This window comes from Populus alba, chromosome 17 (assembly GCF_005239225.2).
Source record: "Populus alba chromosome 17, ASM523922v2, whole genome shotgun sequence".
In the NCBI taxonomy this organism is placed as follows: Eukaryota; Viridiplantae; Streptophyta; class Magnoliopsida; order Malpighiales; family Salicaceae; genus Populus; species Populus alba.
Genome location: NC_133300.1, coordinates 16632439 through 16648739, shown reverse-complemented (window position 1 = coordinate 16648739; position 16301 = coordinate 16632439). Strand labels below are relative to the sequence as shown.

The following is a 16301-nucleotide window of genomic DNA, read 5'->3' as shown; positions in this document are numbered from 1 at the left end:
TTTTTTATTTTAATATCAGGAATATGTCTTTCATATAAGTTCATAATATCATGTATTAAAATAAACAAAATAAAACTTTTTTGGTATTTTTAAAATATAGACCAAAATCTTTTGGAATTTTACAAACTTGTTATAAAATTCATACAATATTTTTTTTAAAAAAAATACATTTCAAAGTATTTTAGGTTTTTTTTTTTTTAAAAAAAAGAAAAAAGCTTAAATAACTTTAGGATTTTTAGCCATGTGCAAGAAAATAAAACATTTTTTTTTATTATTTCTTAGGCTTTGTTTGACAAAAACTCAATTTTCTTTTTAATAAAACTACCAAATATAGCTTAATGGGTGTTTGTCAAACACACCCTTTAACCCAAAAACCCTTTAACAAAAATTATGGCAAACCAAACAAGGTATTAAAACCTTTGACCCAATTTTTTTTACTTGACGCAATCAATTGTTGACTCGACTGGGTGGACCCGAGATTTTTGGTTCGACCATAAATCAAGCTAGAAATCCTGGTTTGACCCAAAAACAAGACCAAAGCTAAAAAAAATAAATTAAACACCAAAAAACAAAACTCAAAAGAACTTGAGCAAAATGGATCAAACACCAAAATAATAATAATAATAATAACATCAAGAACACTGAACAAACCCAACAACATAAAATCCAAAACAAACCAAATTTGATCAAAACAAATGCACATATATGTTGGAAATCATATAAGGATCGGTAATCTTGCATCCATTTACTTTGATTATTACTTAAACATCACAATTGTATCAAAATAAGTTTCGATTTTAAACCAAAACATTGAAATCCATTAAAATCATGTTATTGATGCAAATAAACACTGGATTATTAGTTAATCATACATAAAAAAAAAGGGTTACATACAAAGAAATGGACCGAAATCAGTCCAAACCTATAGGCTAAGGCAACATTATTCCCAAGAACACTAAGAACATTGCCTAAAAAACCTAGAAAAGTTCCCAGTCAAGGCAACCTCTACCAAACCTAGAAATAGGCATTTTTTTGTTTCTAAAACATGCTTCTTTTTTCTTTTTTTATTTCTTTTTTTATCTTAAGAAGTCACAATATCATACATAAACATGTTTGAACAAAAAAACTAACAAAAAAAACATCAAAATCAAGCATAAGATACCAAATAATAAAAATTATCAACTTAAAACAATCTATATGTTCATACAACATGGATTCAAAATTAATTTTTTGAATTCATTCGATGCATGAACAGACCTAACAAACCCAGAATATACATCATTATTGTAACATGCATAGCTTAAGTTAAACAAAAACTAAAACTAAAACAACAATGTATATAAAAAAACAAACTTAAATAACAACTTTAATATATCAAAAAAAAATATATATATATATATATAAAAAGTACTTCAAATTAACTTATTTAAATAAAATAAAAAGATAAATGCAACATTATTTGTTAAACATTTTAAACTTTTTTTATGCTTATAACTATAAATATAAAACTAAATAAATAAATAAGTAAAACAACAAAAGCAGCCCACCAAAAACCTACTTTTAGATCAACAATGTGTAGGGACAATTACTTTCTCTTGGCTTTCCTTTGGAAAATTTTGCTACTGGAGTTTGTTGCTGTCGTGACCGAGAGGAAGAGAAAACTCTGTTGCTGCTGCAACTAGGAGGACAACCACTACTTTTGTTGCTGAGGAACTGTTCACAGTGCAGAGGAGAGAAACAGCGCTGCTGTTGTCCATGGCTGAAACAGAGGAGTGGAAGTGCAGTTACTACCGCTCAAGGTTGTTGCTGTTGTCTGTTGCTGGATGCTGCTGGAAGTAGGGGCTTTCACTGTTGCTCAGGATTGAAGAGAAGATGTCGCCGGTTGCTATTGCTATGGTTGAGGAATAAAAGGGAGGCTGTTTGTGGTTGTGAGGCTGATGGTGGCCAGCTGGAGGGAGATTACGGTGCTGCTACTGGAAGGGTGGCTGGCCTTGAGTGCTGGACCGGGAAGGAGAAGTTGTTGGTGCAAGAGGGATCACCTCTGCTGTTGCTGCTTCAATGGAGGAATGAAAGTTAGGAGAGAGTTGCTGCTCCTGATGCTGCTTTCCCACGGTGCGGAGAAGATGACGATGGATACTGCTAAGGAAGATCTCTCATTGTTGCTTAAAGTCAGAGGAGATGAAGACTCTGCTCACGTTTGAAGGTTACAGAGCGGTTGAGGAGGTCCTGGTGGTATTGTTTGATGATTTGAGGGCTGTTTCGTGGTTGGTTTCGGGTTGGAAAAAATAAGGAAAAAGGTTGTTGCAGCCTTGGGAGGCAGTCTTGATGGTATTGTTCCCCTTTCTGTAAGCTGGTTGAGTTAGGATTTTGTGGGATTTTTATGAGAAAAATAAAGGGGTTTCAGGGCTCATGGGTTTGGGATATAATAGCATATCCAATGGAGAAGCTAAATAGAAAGCCAAAAATAAAAAAACTAATATTTTAGCTTTTCTTTACTTGTTTTGCACACTCCAAGAGTTTCAGCCAAACAAAATGCTAAAATATCTTTTCTCTTCCACAAATGTTATTTTTACATATCTCTCCAAATAGTCAAAACCAACAAAGTGGAGCCACTAAAAAATTAAATCAATTAAATATAGTCATGTGAAAAAAAAATAACATCAAATTTATTAAAAAATAATAAAACACTTGTTTCTTCTACTCCAATATAAATGGCTCTTCAAATGACTTTTTTTTATTGGAATAGATATTGTAAAAAAAGGTATATTTATACTATTCAAAATGCTATTTTATCAATTTAGCTTTTCAAAATAGCATTTTGCATTGGAGATGCTCTAATATCTTAATCTTTGATGTTGAGGAATACATCCTAGTTATTTATTAAAACTCAGGATAAAAGCTTGTTTTTGCTCTGAAAACTAGCAAGGGAGGGTAAAAGGCTGTTTTTGCAGGTAAAGCTGAGCTGGGTAATGTATTTGGGAGAAATTATGTTAGTGTTTTTAATGCAATAAAATTTGTGATGTTGGCTTTAAGTTAAGTACAAATATCAGGGTATAATTTAGTATAAGATTTGTGTGGTATGATGAAGAGGTTAGAGAGTAATTAGGGCTAAAGGATGGAGCATTTAAGCATATTTTTTTTTTTGTTTTAGCGGAAAAAATCAATGAATAGTAAAATTGTAATTTTTTTCAATTTGATCCTTGAACTTTTAGCACTTGTAATGGAATCCCCAATCAGCCCAAATATTTTGGATTCCTTGCAATTTCACCATTATCCCTTTTTAGTTGGACCATTAAATTTCAAAGTTTTTTACAAAGTATTCCTTGGTTTTAGATTTTTTTTATTGTGGTCCTCAATTAAACTCCATACTTTAAATTTTTTTCAATTAAGCCCCTAATTTAGACTTTCAAAGTTTGAATTGTGTCCATAATCTTCCAATCTTTGTGAATTGATCCGAATTAGGTCTTCAAACTTGGTTTTTTTTTTTTCAATTAAATCCTTTATTGAATCCACAATACTCATTAGAAGTTTAATTAAGTTCTTCAACTTAATTAATTCTTTTGATTTTTTTTTTCTAATTGGCTTTCAAACTTAATTTTTTTTTTCAATTAAGTCCTTAAATAAGTCAATTAAACCTTTTGAAAATTTATTTAAGTCCTTAAACTTAATTAATTCTTTTAGTTTTTGTCAAGGTTGGATTTCAACCTCTATTATCTTCATTTCTTCATCATATCATGTCAAAACATCTCAATCGGACTATTCTTCTAATATTTTGGTTTTTTTCAGATCGAAAACTTATCTTCTTGTGTCCCAAAATTATTTTTGGATTTTTTTAATAAAAAAGAAAAATATAAACTTTTTATAAAACAAATTTGAGGGGGTTTCCCAAAATGGGTTACGACATATAGCAAAGTTCTCATGGATTTAATAAACTTGTTATTAAATCCAAAAATACATATAAAAACAAAAATGTTTTTTTTCTTGAATTTTATTTTTTTTTATGCAAATATGATTTTTATTTGAGAGACTTGGTCATACATAATTTAAAATATTTAAATATGTTTTTAAAAGAAAGATTTTGATTGTTTTTGTATTTTATTTTTACAAAAAAAAAAAAGGTTTATTTAATACTAGAAAATCATTCACGTGTATGTTATCATCCCAAATAATAAATAAAAGGGAGCAAAACAATGACAAACAAAAAAATTATTGCAAATACATTCCTTAAAGGCATAAAAGTGAATTAATTAAAAAAACAAGGGCTATGTTTAGTAAAACGAGAAACATTTGGTAAAGAAAATTATCAAAGCTTTGTTAGGGTGTATTTAGCAAACACACCTTAAGAATGAAAAAAATATATTTTTATCTTAATAAAAAGATGGCAAGCTAAACACTGCACTAAGCTTGGAATGGGATCAGCCTAACCATATGGGTTAGGCTTTCTAGCTTGACCTAGGTCCAAGAACAAGGTTCAAAGATAGAAACTCAAAAACAAAGATCAAGTGAGAAATTTTGTTTGAAAGAACCAAGAACATGAAGAACACCTTCGATGAACCTAAAAACATGGATGAAATAATAGACTAGATTTCATTAAACAAAAAGCATGTAAAGACACAACATCAAAATATAATGTATAATTATCTATAATACAGCAATGATAAGCTTTAATCTTCATTAAAATGACCTATTAGTTAAGAACTTTCAAGGGTTATAAGGATCGATTGATCCAAAACAAGTTATAAAAAAAAAATATATATATATGGTATATAATGACCAAGCATGAGTTATAGCTTCGAGTGAAACTTATTAGAGAGGCTAAAATGTCAAAACATAAGAAAGCCTAAATCTTGGTTCAAGAACATGAACCCATAAATTCAAAGAAAACCTAGAAAGCCCCAGCAAAAGCATAAACATAGAAACTAACTAAAACCTCAAAAGAAAAGCGTAAACTTGTCATAATTATTTCAAGCATGCTTATAACAAAAACTAAAAGAAAACATGTAAAAGAAACAAAAAAAGAATTCATCCACATCATCAATAAGAACTAGTAATGTATTTTTGAAATCTTTAAACATTGTTACATTAGTTTTAACACTTATTTTTTCATCATTTTTAAATATGCACAACAGCTTAACTAACTTGGCATTGTATAAAAAACAAATTAAGAGCATAGTCTTTGTAAATCACACATTAATACATTAAAAAAAAACAAATCAAAATCAAAATGATTAACCTAAACTTCAAAACATTATAATTGATGTTCAAACATGCTAATTACACGTTTTTTAACAATAAAAAAAAAATTACATACTCAAAACTAGCTTGAACTTACTTCTCTTAACAAATGCATATCACATCTAAAAACAAAAACACGTTAAACATAACTTCTAAAACAAAATGAGATCAACATAATCAATAAAAAACAAATGAAATATTGATATGGAAGACATTAAAGGAAAGGTGTGCCCATTGGGATACACTATCTCACCAAAGTTTTAGGACTACCTTGTTGAATAATGCACTTTTCTTTTCTAGGTATTGTTGTGTATTTCCCCTTGTTCTTAGCTCTTAATCCTTAGCTTGTATGAACTTATTCTTTTCTCCTTTTTTCCTTCAAATCTTCACATGATTTTTTAACTTTGTCTCTCTATTTAATTAAGAATTCTTCTCTCTTTTCTCTCTACTTTTTTCACTCTTTTCCTTCTGTGATTTTATTCTTCCTCCTTTATCATTTCCCTCTAAAAAAAGGACCTCCATTTTGGTTTAATAGCATTTGCCCTTTTATAAACAAACCAAAATTAGAAGTTGCAAAATCATGGTGGTTTTGCACAAGATGCGTGGTTTATAGAAATGTGTATTCTGATTCATTTTTTTCTTTTATAAGCTCAAAACTATCAGGATAAGGCAGCTATGAAGTCTACTCAAACATGGAGTTTTCTTCTTTAGTTATGGTTGATTGAGTGGGCTACTTTGATGAGATCGTCGTAAAAAATAGGATATAAACATGTCATGGACAAACATGAATCATGTAGAGGAGATGAATATTTACCTTCAGAAACAAACTTCATTTTGTTTGGAGGTCTAGAACTCATTCAATTGTTGGAAGATCGGTCCCTAATTAGCTTGCATTTGTCAACATAGGGGAGGTTGACTAGGAATAAAATATTGTCAACATCATTAAATAAAATAAGATGTAAATGTATGATGGAAGTAGTTGATCCTTGTATAGAAGATTTTTCTCAATCGAGTGGTAGTGGTTGGAGCCTCTAAAGTGGTTGAAGGTGCCACGTTTATTCTTTAGCAAGCGGCATCTCAATTAGCCTTCTCAATTGAAAGAGATGATAAAGAGGGATGCAACAACATGTAATTCAATATTTTCATTAAAAATGAGTGGCATATCGCCTGTTTAAACCCTAAAAAATAGGGTTTTTTAAATTGGAATCTTGGAAATTTTCAAGTTAGTTCCTGTCTTTTCAATTTGAGCATATGCACCCTTATAACCCTTGATTTAAATCTTTTAATTTAAGCGCCTTACAAATTAGTCCTTGGTTTCCAAACTATGTAATTTGACCCCTCTCAACCATCAAACTTTCAATTTCTTTCAAACTCACCCCTAATTGGATTAATTTTAGTCCCCAAGCTCATGTGCTTTTTCCACTATGGTCCTTGGTTTTGAAACATTTCAATTTGGTTCTTAATTAGACTTCAATCTTTATTTTTTTTTTTCAATTGAACTCCTGATTACACCAATTTAACCTATTAAAGTTTCAATTACGTCCATAATCTTTTAATCTTTGCGAATTGATCTGAATTGGCCCTTCAAACTTGAATTTTATTTTGATTATGTCCTTAAACTAAACTAATTCTTTCAATTTTCTTTTCTTCAATTAAGTCCTTGATTGAATCCATAAAACCTATTATAAATTGAGTCCTTAAACTTAATTAATTCTTTCAATTTTTGTAAAGTATGTATGTATGTATGTATGTAGATGATAATTTGAGGTTTTCTCACAATCCCACAGATCACTGTAAGAATAAGTTTCTCCAAGTCTTTACCTGCAAAACATCAAATTTCAAACCCTTTATCTGACGAATGATCGATAAAGAATGTGACCTCAGCTCTCATGATGACGTGGGGCAATTAGTCGTAGATAGACAGAACAGACCCATGCCTCGAGGTATCCTTTTCCTTTCAATTCACTGGGCTAATGTCCTGACAGATTCAACTAGCTAGCTCTATTTAAAACAAGGAAATATATCTGTAACTTCAAACCCTGCTCCCCTTTTTTTCCATTGCTCTAGTCATTGACTTGTCTATTTAATAATGTAATTTGCATTGATTTAATATTTATTTTACTTCAATTTGATTTAATTTGAGTAAACTGTTTGATTTTTTACCTCAACATTCCAATAAAAATATTTTTCAACAAATATTTAGTAAACAATTAATATAAATTATCTATCTTTTTTAAATACTTATATTTTGTATCATTTACAATTAATATAAAGATCCTTATAACAAAATAAATGACTTCTATAACAAGAACAATATCTAAATTAAAAATAAAATAATTAATTCAATTTTATTTCAAACGTAAGTTATCTATTAAATTCAAATTTGCTTCCGAATCAAATTCAATTTGGCATCTCATTTGATTCCAAACAAGGTGTCAAAGGTTGATTGTGACGTTTGCATGGTATATCGTAAGGCAGTGAAACCTGAAATATTTTGTGCATCCAAGGAAATGGCCGCCTAGTTGATGTGGTTTTCAGGTTCAAGGTGCGCCTATGCAAGCCAAAAGACTCTAATGCTAATCACGTCTGATCAAATTAGGATTCAAGTTTGTGCAAAGGGCCATAAAAGATTAAATAAATTGTTTTTAAGAAACAAATAATAAATTACAAACCATCGATTATAAATGACTACAGAGAGGCCCTCCGAAGAATGAATACACCCAGTGGCTATGTATAGATGTGCAAATAGTAAGGCATGCACAACTATTGGTGTACAAACCTTAGAAAGGGCTGATATGGCTGGCCATCCTTAGCAGAACCTCAGGAACTAGTCGCCTTCTCGGAGGTGCCGTGGCATCCTTGGCTAGAGCTTCCTCATCACCAGCATGTATCACAGCGACCAGATGGCTGAACATTTCATCCTTACCACCTCTTAGAGGATCCTGAATGATGTGACCCAATCATTAGGATGAGTTGGATTCTCAGTGTCATATACGAGTTTCGACAGCCAAGTACATGAGATTATTAGTTGTCAATATGCCTAAACATCATGATGCTAAGCCAATTTAAATGAGATTCAGGTTAATATAGGTGATTAGAAACAGAATATTAGTGCATCTAATGAAGTGGTAGCAGGATTGGATTGATTAAAAAATGCACAATTTAGCTGAGAACATTAAACCAATCATAACAACAATAAAACAATACATTGTCAGCACTTACTTGAAGAAACAAGTCTGTATGGGTTTTTCCATCAAATAAAATTAGCTCAGCTTGTGCTCCTAACCTTTGAAGAGCAGCTGCAAAATCTATACTGCAAACCGAATAAAAAAAAAGATATGTTAATATAACGTGGTGAATTGTCCAGGAAATTGAAATTAATGTTAAATTTCTCACTAGAATATCTAAATCCAAATGGATTATGAGGCAACTTCATCTCTAATTTCATTGTCCTCGTAATTTTCAGATTGAAATTGTATGGATATCTGAGACATTAAGGAGGCTGATTATTTCTAAATTAAATAACCCTTTTTTTTCTCATACAAGTAAGGCATTGAATGGAATAATGATATCAAACTCGATGTCTATTGAACTATAATCCACTTATATATCTTTGTAATATGAAGCACATCATTGATGCCCAAAACAAGAAATTCTAACCTGGCAGAAGATGGTATTGAATAATCTGCTGTTCCATGAAAGAGAATAATAGGAGGCAGAAGAGAAACAGCATTTCCAATGCTTGGGTCTTCTATTCTAAGTTCAGGAGAAAAAGATTGCAAAGATTCTTCACCTTCCATCATGCTGTAACCACAAGTCAGAAAAAAACCTTATTCAGGAAAAATAACCTTAGGCAATAATTACATACTAGCATAATTCATCAGTAAATATTGATCAGCATCCAGTGAGCTTATAAACAAACAGTACCTTAGAAAAAGAGCACGGTACAGGCCACGATTGTTGAAATGATCGACTAATTTGCATAAATTGTACCTGTTCAGTGTTTCCAGGTAATCCATGTATGAATTATAGACCATAATGCCATAAACAAGCAGATAAGAAAGAGATGCTGAAACAAACAAATTGCAGATGTCGAAACCCAAAATCCTCTATATATCATTGAATATACCAATGACTCATGAGTAATTTGTAGTGTACTGAAACCAGACAGTGTTTTCTCTTAGACATCGCTCTTTATTTTCCAAGTTATTTTGATCAATAGTTTATAAAACAAGATGACCAAAATTCGAAAAGAAAATGATAACATAGCAGAGAACAAAGTACTGCAAAGGAAATTCCGTTGATTGATGTCCTTATGCTGGATTGAGTGCCATTTATGAACAGAGCACACATAGATGCTTAGTAACTAGTGGAACTGGCAGAGGTAATGACTCTACTCATTATCATGAGATTGTTGAAATATATACGCAGCTAAAGTAGTTAGGAAAACAGTTTATAGTGCTAAGGTGTTTAAACATAACCATTGATCCCACAATTTGGTAATATCATAAGCACATATTTCTCTCTTTTTAACGAAACCACTCATTTTAAGCAAAACGAACCAGTAAATAGTAGGGATCTTCTGAAAGAAACAGAAATCACATTGGTGACTCTTACTCTCGATAACTCATTCCACTTGTAAACGGTAACTAATGCTTTCCTTGATTTTAGTGAACTTCCACAAGATTCATGAAATAGTAACAGATGAAAGCTTACCCTCCAGATAAACCAAAATATGCCTTTATCTGCGAGACACTCCAGGAGATCCCCTCCTCTCCCTTAGCTTCTCTTATTGCTTGCTCCAACAGGGTACAAGCAGAAATATGTGCACCAGCGGATTGTCCCATTAGATAAATCCTACACAATAATAAGCAAGATGAAATCAAGGAAATAGTTTTAAGATAAGAAGCAACATGGAAGAATGAAAAAAAATATATCCTATCACCTGTTAGGGTCACCTCCATATTCAGAGATGTTGTTACAAATAAATGAGATCCCCTGAGATGCATCTGCAACCATATCACCAATGGTTCCCTGGGGAAAATTTCTGCAAAAGCATGTGGAACAAGCATGGTTGATGGAGGTAGACAATAAGTGGGCAATATCTAAGCAAGAAAATACGAGTTCAGGATAAGTAATATTGCCAAAATAGAAAAGGCTCACGTTCTTCAAGCTATCATAAGCAAATATGCCCCGTGAAAATTTAAATGTGTTCTCCCTCCCACGATAATGGATTTACATGATTAAAAACCAAGAACTACAATATGGTTCTGCACAAATTGAAACCAAATACCTGTAATCAATACATGCCACTATGATGTCTCTTTCTGCCAACTGTTGTCCTAGTAGACATCCCCATGCTTTATACCTATATCAGCATGAACACACAGCAATTTAATTTTAAGACACAATAAATGGCCTCGTATCAAGCAAGAAAATTCATGACCATGTCATAATTCCTGCATGCTTGAGGCTGTTTTTGTATCAGGTAGCAATACTCCAAATGGAAAAAAGATTCATATATGGTATTAACAAATTGTGCCTTGGGCAGCTTACAAATGAATAAATTGAAATCATCACAAAATCCAAGATGAAAAATGGAGAAATTCAAACTATGCAAATTCATCATGAACTCGAAAGGAAAGTCAGCCAGCTACTTAAGATGGCTCACCCAATAATCCAGGCACCACCTGTAACAAATGCCACAACTGGCTTTGGTCCATCTAATTTTTTTGGTAAATAGAGATCCAACCTGTAAAATCACCAATGCATTAGCAAAATATAGCTTTGAGTCTCTGATGTATGGCATGCACAAGTTTACAGGTTATGAAAAAAAGATAAAAACAGATTCAAATACCTGTTTCTTGGTTGATCACCATAAACAATGCTCCGTCGAACCTGACTTGAGAAGAAATAATAATATGCAACTGCAGGGATCAAAGGCAAGTTATTTTTCATCAATCTAATCACTTCACAGAATCTAAAAAACAAATTTCCCACAACTTCTTGAGAGGCACAACATTCAAGATTTTTCTGCCCATCTAATCATGATCTCCAACTTATAGTCAGATACATAGTTGGGCATATCATTGAAAGAAATGTAAAGGTTTCTTTTTAGAGGCACTGGAACTAAAGAAATTAATCTTTGAGGTTATCAACCAGGGAAAAGAAAGAAAAAAAAAACAAATAACAATGTGCAGAGTATGATCAATGCACACAATTGTACCAAGATATTTACAATTCGTAGTTTAATGATCGGGTTTCCAAGTGGAAAAAGGTAGAAAATAGATCTAGTTATGAAAAGCTCGGCAGGTTCCATTTAAAGTTCATGAAACTGAACCAGTTTAATTCATCTGAAGTAAAACAGCAGAAAACAGAATCTTTTTCCATAAAGAATTCTCAGTTCTCTAAATTTGCTTACATTACATATAGGGAGATTAATTGTTATTGCTGAAACAAAAAAGGCTGATTCACAACCACAAGCTTATAATCATTAGCTAATAGTCATGTAACACAAATGCAAACCTTGAAGAAAGCCAGGCATAAGTAGAGCAGCATAAAAACCAAGTGCTGCTAATCTCGTGATCCACCGGTAGCCTACCCTGAATGAAAACAAATGATTAAAACATGACATGATGCATATGAAAATAAGCAACTATAAAATAAATAAATAAATAAATCTTCTTTATTCCTTATCTCCTCTTCTTGAAATACTAACAATTTTAACCAAAGCAATCATGACCAAGATAAGATCCAGCACATGCGACAACAAAAATCTGTCCAAACAAGTTAACCAGATGGAGGCAGAAAGGGTGGCTATAGAAACAAGAAAATCATCAGATTCCCATGCCCTAGTTTTCCAAGATTTCATGTTTCTCACTCAAAACAAACTCACGCTAGGTATCCACAGCAGTTGTTAGAAAGGAATCACCACCCTTTCACACATCAGCATGAGCTAAAAACAAAGCAGTAGCTAAATAAAAAAGAAGCCAGGACCACCAGGCCACTATGGCTCCACCATTAATAACACAAATAGAGCTCTCCAGATTGATCTCAACACAAATTACCATAAAATGATCATACCATAAATGCATTCATAAGCAAGCAAGAAAAAAATTAATTTTTTTCATTTATTTCTGTTTAAATGAACATCAGGAAAAAAAAAATCCTTTTTCCTTTTAATATGGATCTTTCCCTTTTTTATATCATCAAACAACGAGAATAAACCTTCAATAAGAATACTCTAATTTACATAAATAAATACAAATTCAAGCAAAATATTCCTATACAGTAACAAATACACGTATAGATAAATGCATACACAAGCAAGCAAGAAAAAAACAGCTAGTACTGCTAAATGATACTCAAAGAGACGATATGTTACCCGAGGTATCGGAGAAGAGTGATGGTGAGGCGAGTGATCATGTAAGTCTCAGCGGCAGCGTGACCGATATCTCGACTATAAGATCGCTGCATATCCGGCTTACCGGGAACTCGTCGCCGCGGCATTTGTTTAAAACTACCGCTACTACTGGAATACCGAGAAAGAAGCGGTTTAGCGTCCGTTTGACCGTTGCCGCTCAGTTTAGCTTCAGTTCCGAATGAACGATTGCGATTTGGTGCCGGATCTGATGACGACATCGTGGCGGTTAGATTTGGATGATTGTGATGAAGTGTGTTGTTGGTGGAGTGACAACGTTTGAGCTTGAAGCAATGGGTAAACGAAATGACTGAAAATGGATGGGCAGATGTCATTTTTCCAATTTTAAAAAAGGAATAACGGACTGTGGAGCTTGACAAAACTCCATTAGCCGCAACTCTGCAGTTAGTCTTCCCAGGAAGAGGGCCCCCCCTTGCCTGCTCTCTTTTGGAACATGAAGTGATTTTTTTCCATATAATTATCTTAGTTCTTTAATATCTTTATTTATATATACACACACACACAAAATAATCAAACACAACCTAAATAAATTATCATATTATAATAATCTTATTTATACGTAATTTACTTAAATAGCAATTCTATCTTAATTATCATATTCAATAATATTGAAACTCGGTATCGTCTCTTTTGGTTTGAGAAAAAAAAAACACTCAATAACTCAAAACTACAAAAACACTCCATCGTTTCACATGTTTTGATTTGCTTCACAAATCAACTCGCTAATATAATATAATCAATCCATGCAAAATGGGCATCCTATGTGCTTTGGTCAACGGTCAAGATCAAAATTATGAAGAAACACGGTATAAATCGGTGCATGTGTTGCCTGTCAGATAGAAGAAATCTTGCGCCAAGGGGTCTTTTCCGCCATGGCTGATAGTGACTTGTGCATGGAACACTCTAGCAAGCAAACTTTACTCTTCTTTATTGAGAACAGATCATGTAAGGCAATTCCTGCACGTAATTAAGCAGACCTGGCGAACTTCATTTTGAACTAGTATATAGATGGCTGGCAGACGCTATCTTCGGGTCAGATTGAATTATTTTAAAGATAGGAAATAAGTCTAGGTTATGCGAAATTCTTTCACAAACTACCTGTTTGACCTGGATTCCAAATTAAAATTGTAAAGGACTTTTTCTTCATCTAGTTGATTTAAAGGATTTAAAAATGATTAGTAAATATATAATTTAATTTTATAAAAAAAATTTGAAGATGGCCTTTATTTGTTTGTGAAATATTTAGATGGTGATATATTAGATCGATCTGGGTCAGTTGATTTAACTTGTTAAACTTATAATATGAGTCGTGGACTTCCACTAGATTTAATAATTTTTTTTATGAAACTATTTATATTTAATTATATGATATAAAAATAAATACTTTTAAAATCAAACATCAACCTAATAATGACATTTGTTTTAGATCACAATAATCTTATAGAAAGTAAATTAAAATAAATTATAAAGTTTAATTCTCAATCAATCCAATATTAGAGGAAAAAATTGAAAAAAAAAAAGTTCATAAAAATTAATCTGAGTTAATTTGTTAAACACACGATTTAAATAATGAATTTTATCAAATTTAATGATTTTGGTGAGCTCGTCAAACCTATATCCTGGAGTTATAATTTAATTGGTTTAATTATTTTTTGTTTTTTAAAAGAAAAAAAACGTTAAAACAACTCTTGAAATTTTATATTTGAATGAAGATTAAAAGAGAGAGGGGGGATGTGATAGAATTACATCAAAATTGTATTAAAAATCTCATAAAAATGTAAATTTTATGTTAATTGGATAATTGTGATATGAGTGCATATCTTATGATTTAGAAATAAATGGCGTTATTCTGCCTCAACTTTCTCAAAGATGCTTTTGTCCTCTCAAAAAAGAATCCAAAGAGAATGACACCACCAACACAATTGATGAAAGAATATGATGCTCGTTGAAAAATATGAATAAAATAAAATGAGTACAATTATATCGCCTAACATATAATTTTTATGATTTTATGATAACACTTGTTCATCCCCAAAAATAACATGGAAAGCCTTGTTGTAGTTTAGTTTGTGGCTTATAAATAAATACGAGAATGAGAGTGTACGGAGTGAGTAAAAATGGAGTTATAGGAAGATATCTTTTTCTCTATATATTTAACACCATGTTTGTTTTTTTATTTTAAAAGTATTTTTAAATAAATTTAAAATTTTTATATTTTTTACTTCAAATTAATACTTTTTTGTGTTTTAGATTATTTTGAATTTGCTGATTTTAAAAAAAAAAATTTTAATAAAAAATATATATTATTTTGATATATTTTTAAATAATAAATAATTTAAAAAGCAATGCAACCACACTCCCAAATAAATTATCATATTATAATAATCTTATTTATACATAATTTACTTAAATAGCAATTTAAAATATTATTTCTTATTTTGTTGTTAAAAACTATTAATAGGTTGAGAATCTAGGGGCAACGTACTGACAATATAAATAAAAAAATATTAATATTTTTTTGAATAGTTATTAATTTTTAGATATCTAGGGTTTTATTTTTACAGTTTAAGATTCTACTATATAATCTTATTTTGATATAGTAAAAAGTAATTTTTTTTATGAATATAAATATATTATCAAACATATTAAATTTTGTGTTTTTTTTAAATTTTTTTTAAATATCAATAATTATTATAGATTTTTAACACGAGATATCAAAGAGGCCGGTGCTAAGAAATATGTTGCGGACCTTTTTTTTTTTTTTTTTTTATGTTTTTCAAATGGTAGACGACAAATCCATGGACGAAGCTCAAGACTTCATAATGATTATTGGAGAGTTAAGATTGGAGATAATCTTATTGTTTATGGCTATATTGACAAGCTACCACCGACCTAGAAGTAGCTTCAAAGGAACATGCATCCACAAGCAAAAGGATAATTCCTTGGAGGCACTCATTACTTTATTTTCTTTCAAGGAAGAGACTAAACCCATGTTTGATATTAGGGTATAAAATTTAATTTTTTTAGTTAATTTTTTTATATTTTTAAATTATTTTAATATGCTGTTATCAAAAATAAAATTTTTAAAAATAAAACATATTATTTTAATATATTTTTATAATAAATTTTTTTTGAAAAAAATTACTATTTTCCTTTCAAATATCCTAAAAATGCTTGATGGAAGCTCAAACAAAAAAAAAAACTATGAAAATATTTGATAGACCTCCAAAATATAACGGTGGAAAGGGGAACCAAGCATAAATTAAAAGGTAGATTCTTCACTCAATTTTCTATCATTATGTGAGAAGTAAGAAAAACCTACACCGGTCCTAAGAGCTATGGATTTATCATTCATTCATTCATTAATGGAGGTCTCAAGCCCTAGATCTATACTCGACTTTGATGCACATGGATTCAATATAATTAATTATAAGACAACGCAAATCATGAATAAATTAAATGACATGTCACACAACTATATAAAAATCAAAACAAAGTCAACCTCATACACACAAAAATAGAAAAAGAAAAATACCAGCATATTACTAGCATCATTATGGATCAAAGATATATATGTGTGTGTGTGTGTTTTTATTAATGTTTTTCTAAAATTCCATAAAAGAGA

General features: G+C 31.0%; 1 protein-coding gene across 2 annotated transcripts; it reads right to left on the bottom strand.

Annotated features, from left to right (window-relative positions):
- Positions 1-7842: 7842 nt before the first annotated feature.
- On the bottom strand, positions 7843-13253 carry LOC118029699 (isoprenylcysteine alpha-carbonyl methylesterase ICME). Of its 2 annotated transcripts, XM_035033607.2 has the most exons (11): positions 12620-13238; positions 11761-11837; positions 11093-11162; positions 10907-10987; positions 10529-10603; positions 10181-10282; positions 9952-10092; positions 9163-9228; positions 8896-9039; positions 8458-8548; positions 7843-8177 (listed from the first exon to the last, which is right to left on the bottom strand). In XM_035033607.2, exons 1-11 carry the CDS (start codon positions 12988-12990, stop codon positions 8016-8018), a joined length of 1380 nt encoding a protein of 459 aa, XP_034889498.1. In that variant the 5' UTR covers positions 12991-13238; the 3' UTR covers positions 7843-8015. The 2 variants fall into 2 exon arrangements, with proteins under 2 accessions (XP_034889498.1, XP_073262112.1); XM_073406011.1 differs by lacking the exon at positions 8896-9039 and having other exon boundaries at positions 12620-13253.
- Between the last annotated feature and the right edge of the window lie 3048 nt (positions 13254-16301).

Coding starts and splice junctions, on each gene's coding strand:
- LOC118029699 (XM_035033607.2), bottom strand. CDS start 12,990: ATGACATCTGCCCATCCATTTTCAGTCATTTCGTTTACCCATTGCTTC. Junction 9,040..9,162: donor TACCGTGCTCTTTTTCTAAG/GTACTGTTTGTT, acceptor TTGTGGTTACAG/CATGATGGAAGGTGAAGAAT. Junction 8,178..8,457: donor ATACAGACTTGTTTCTTCAA/GTAAGTGCTGAC, acceptor CACATCATTCAG/GATCCTCTAAGAGGTGGTAA.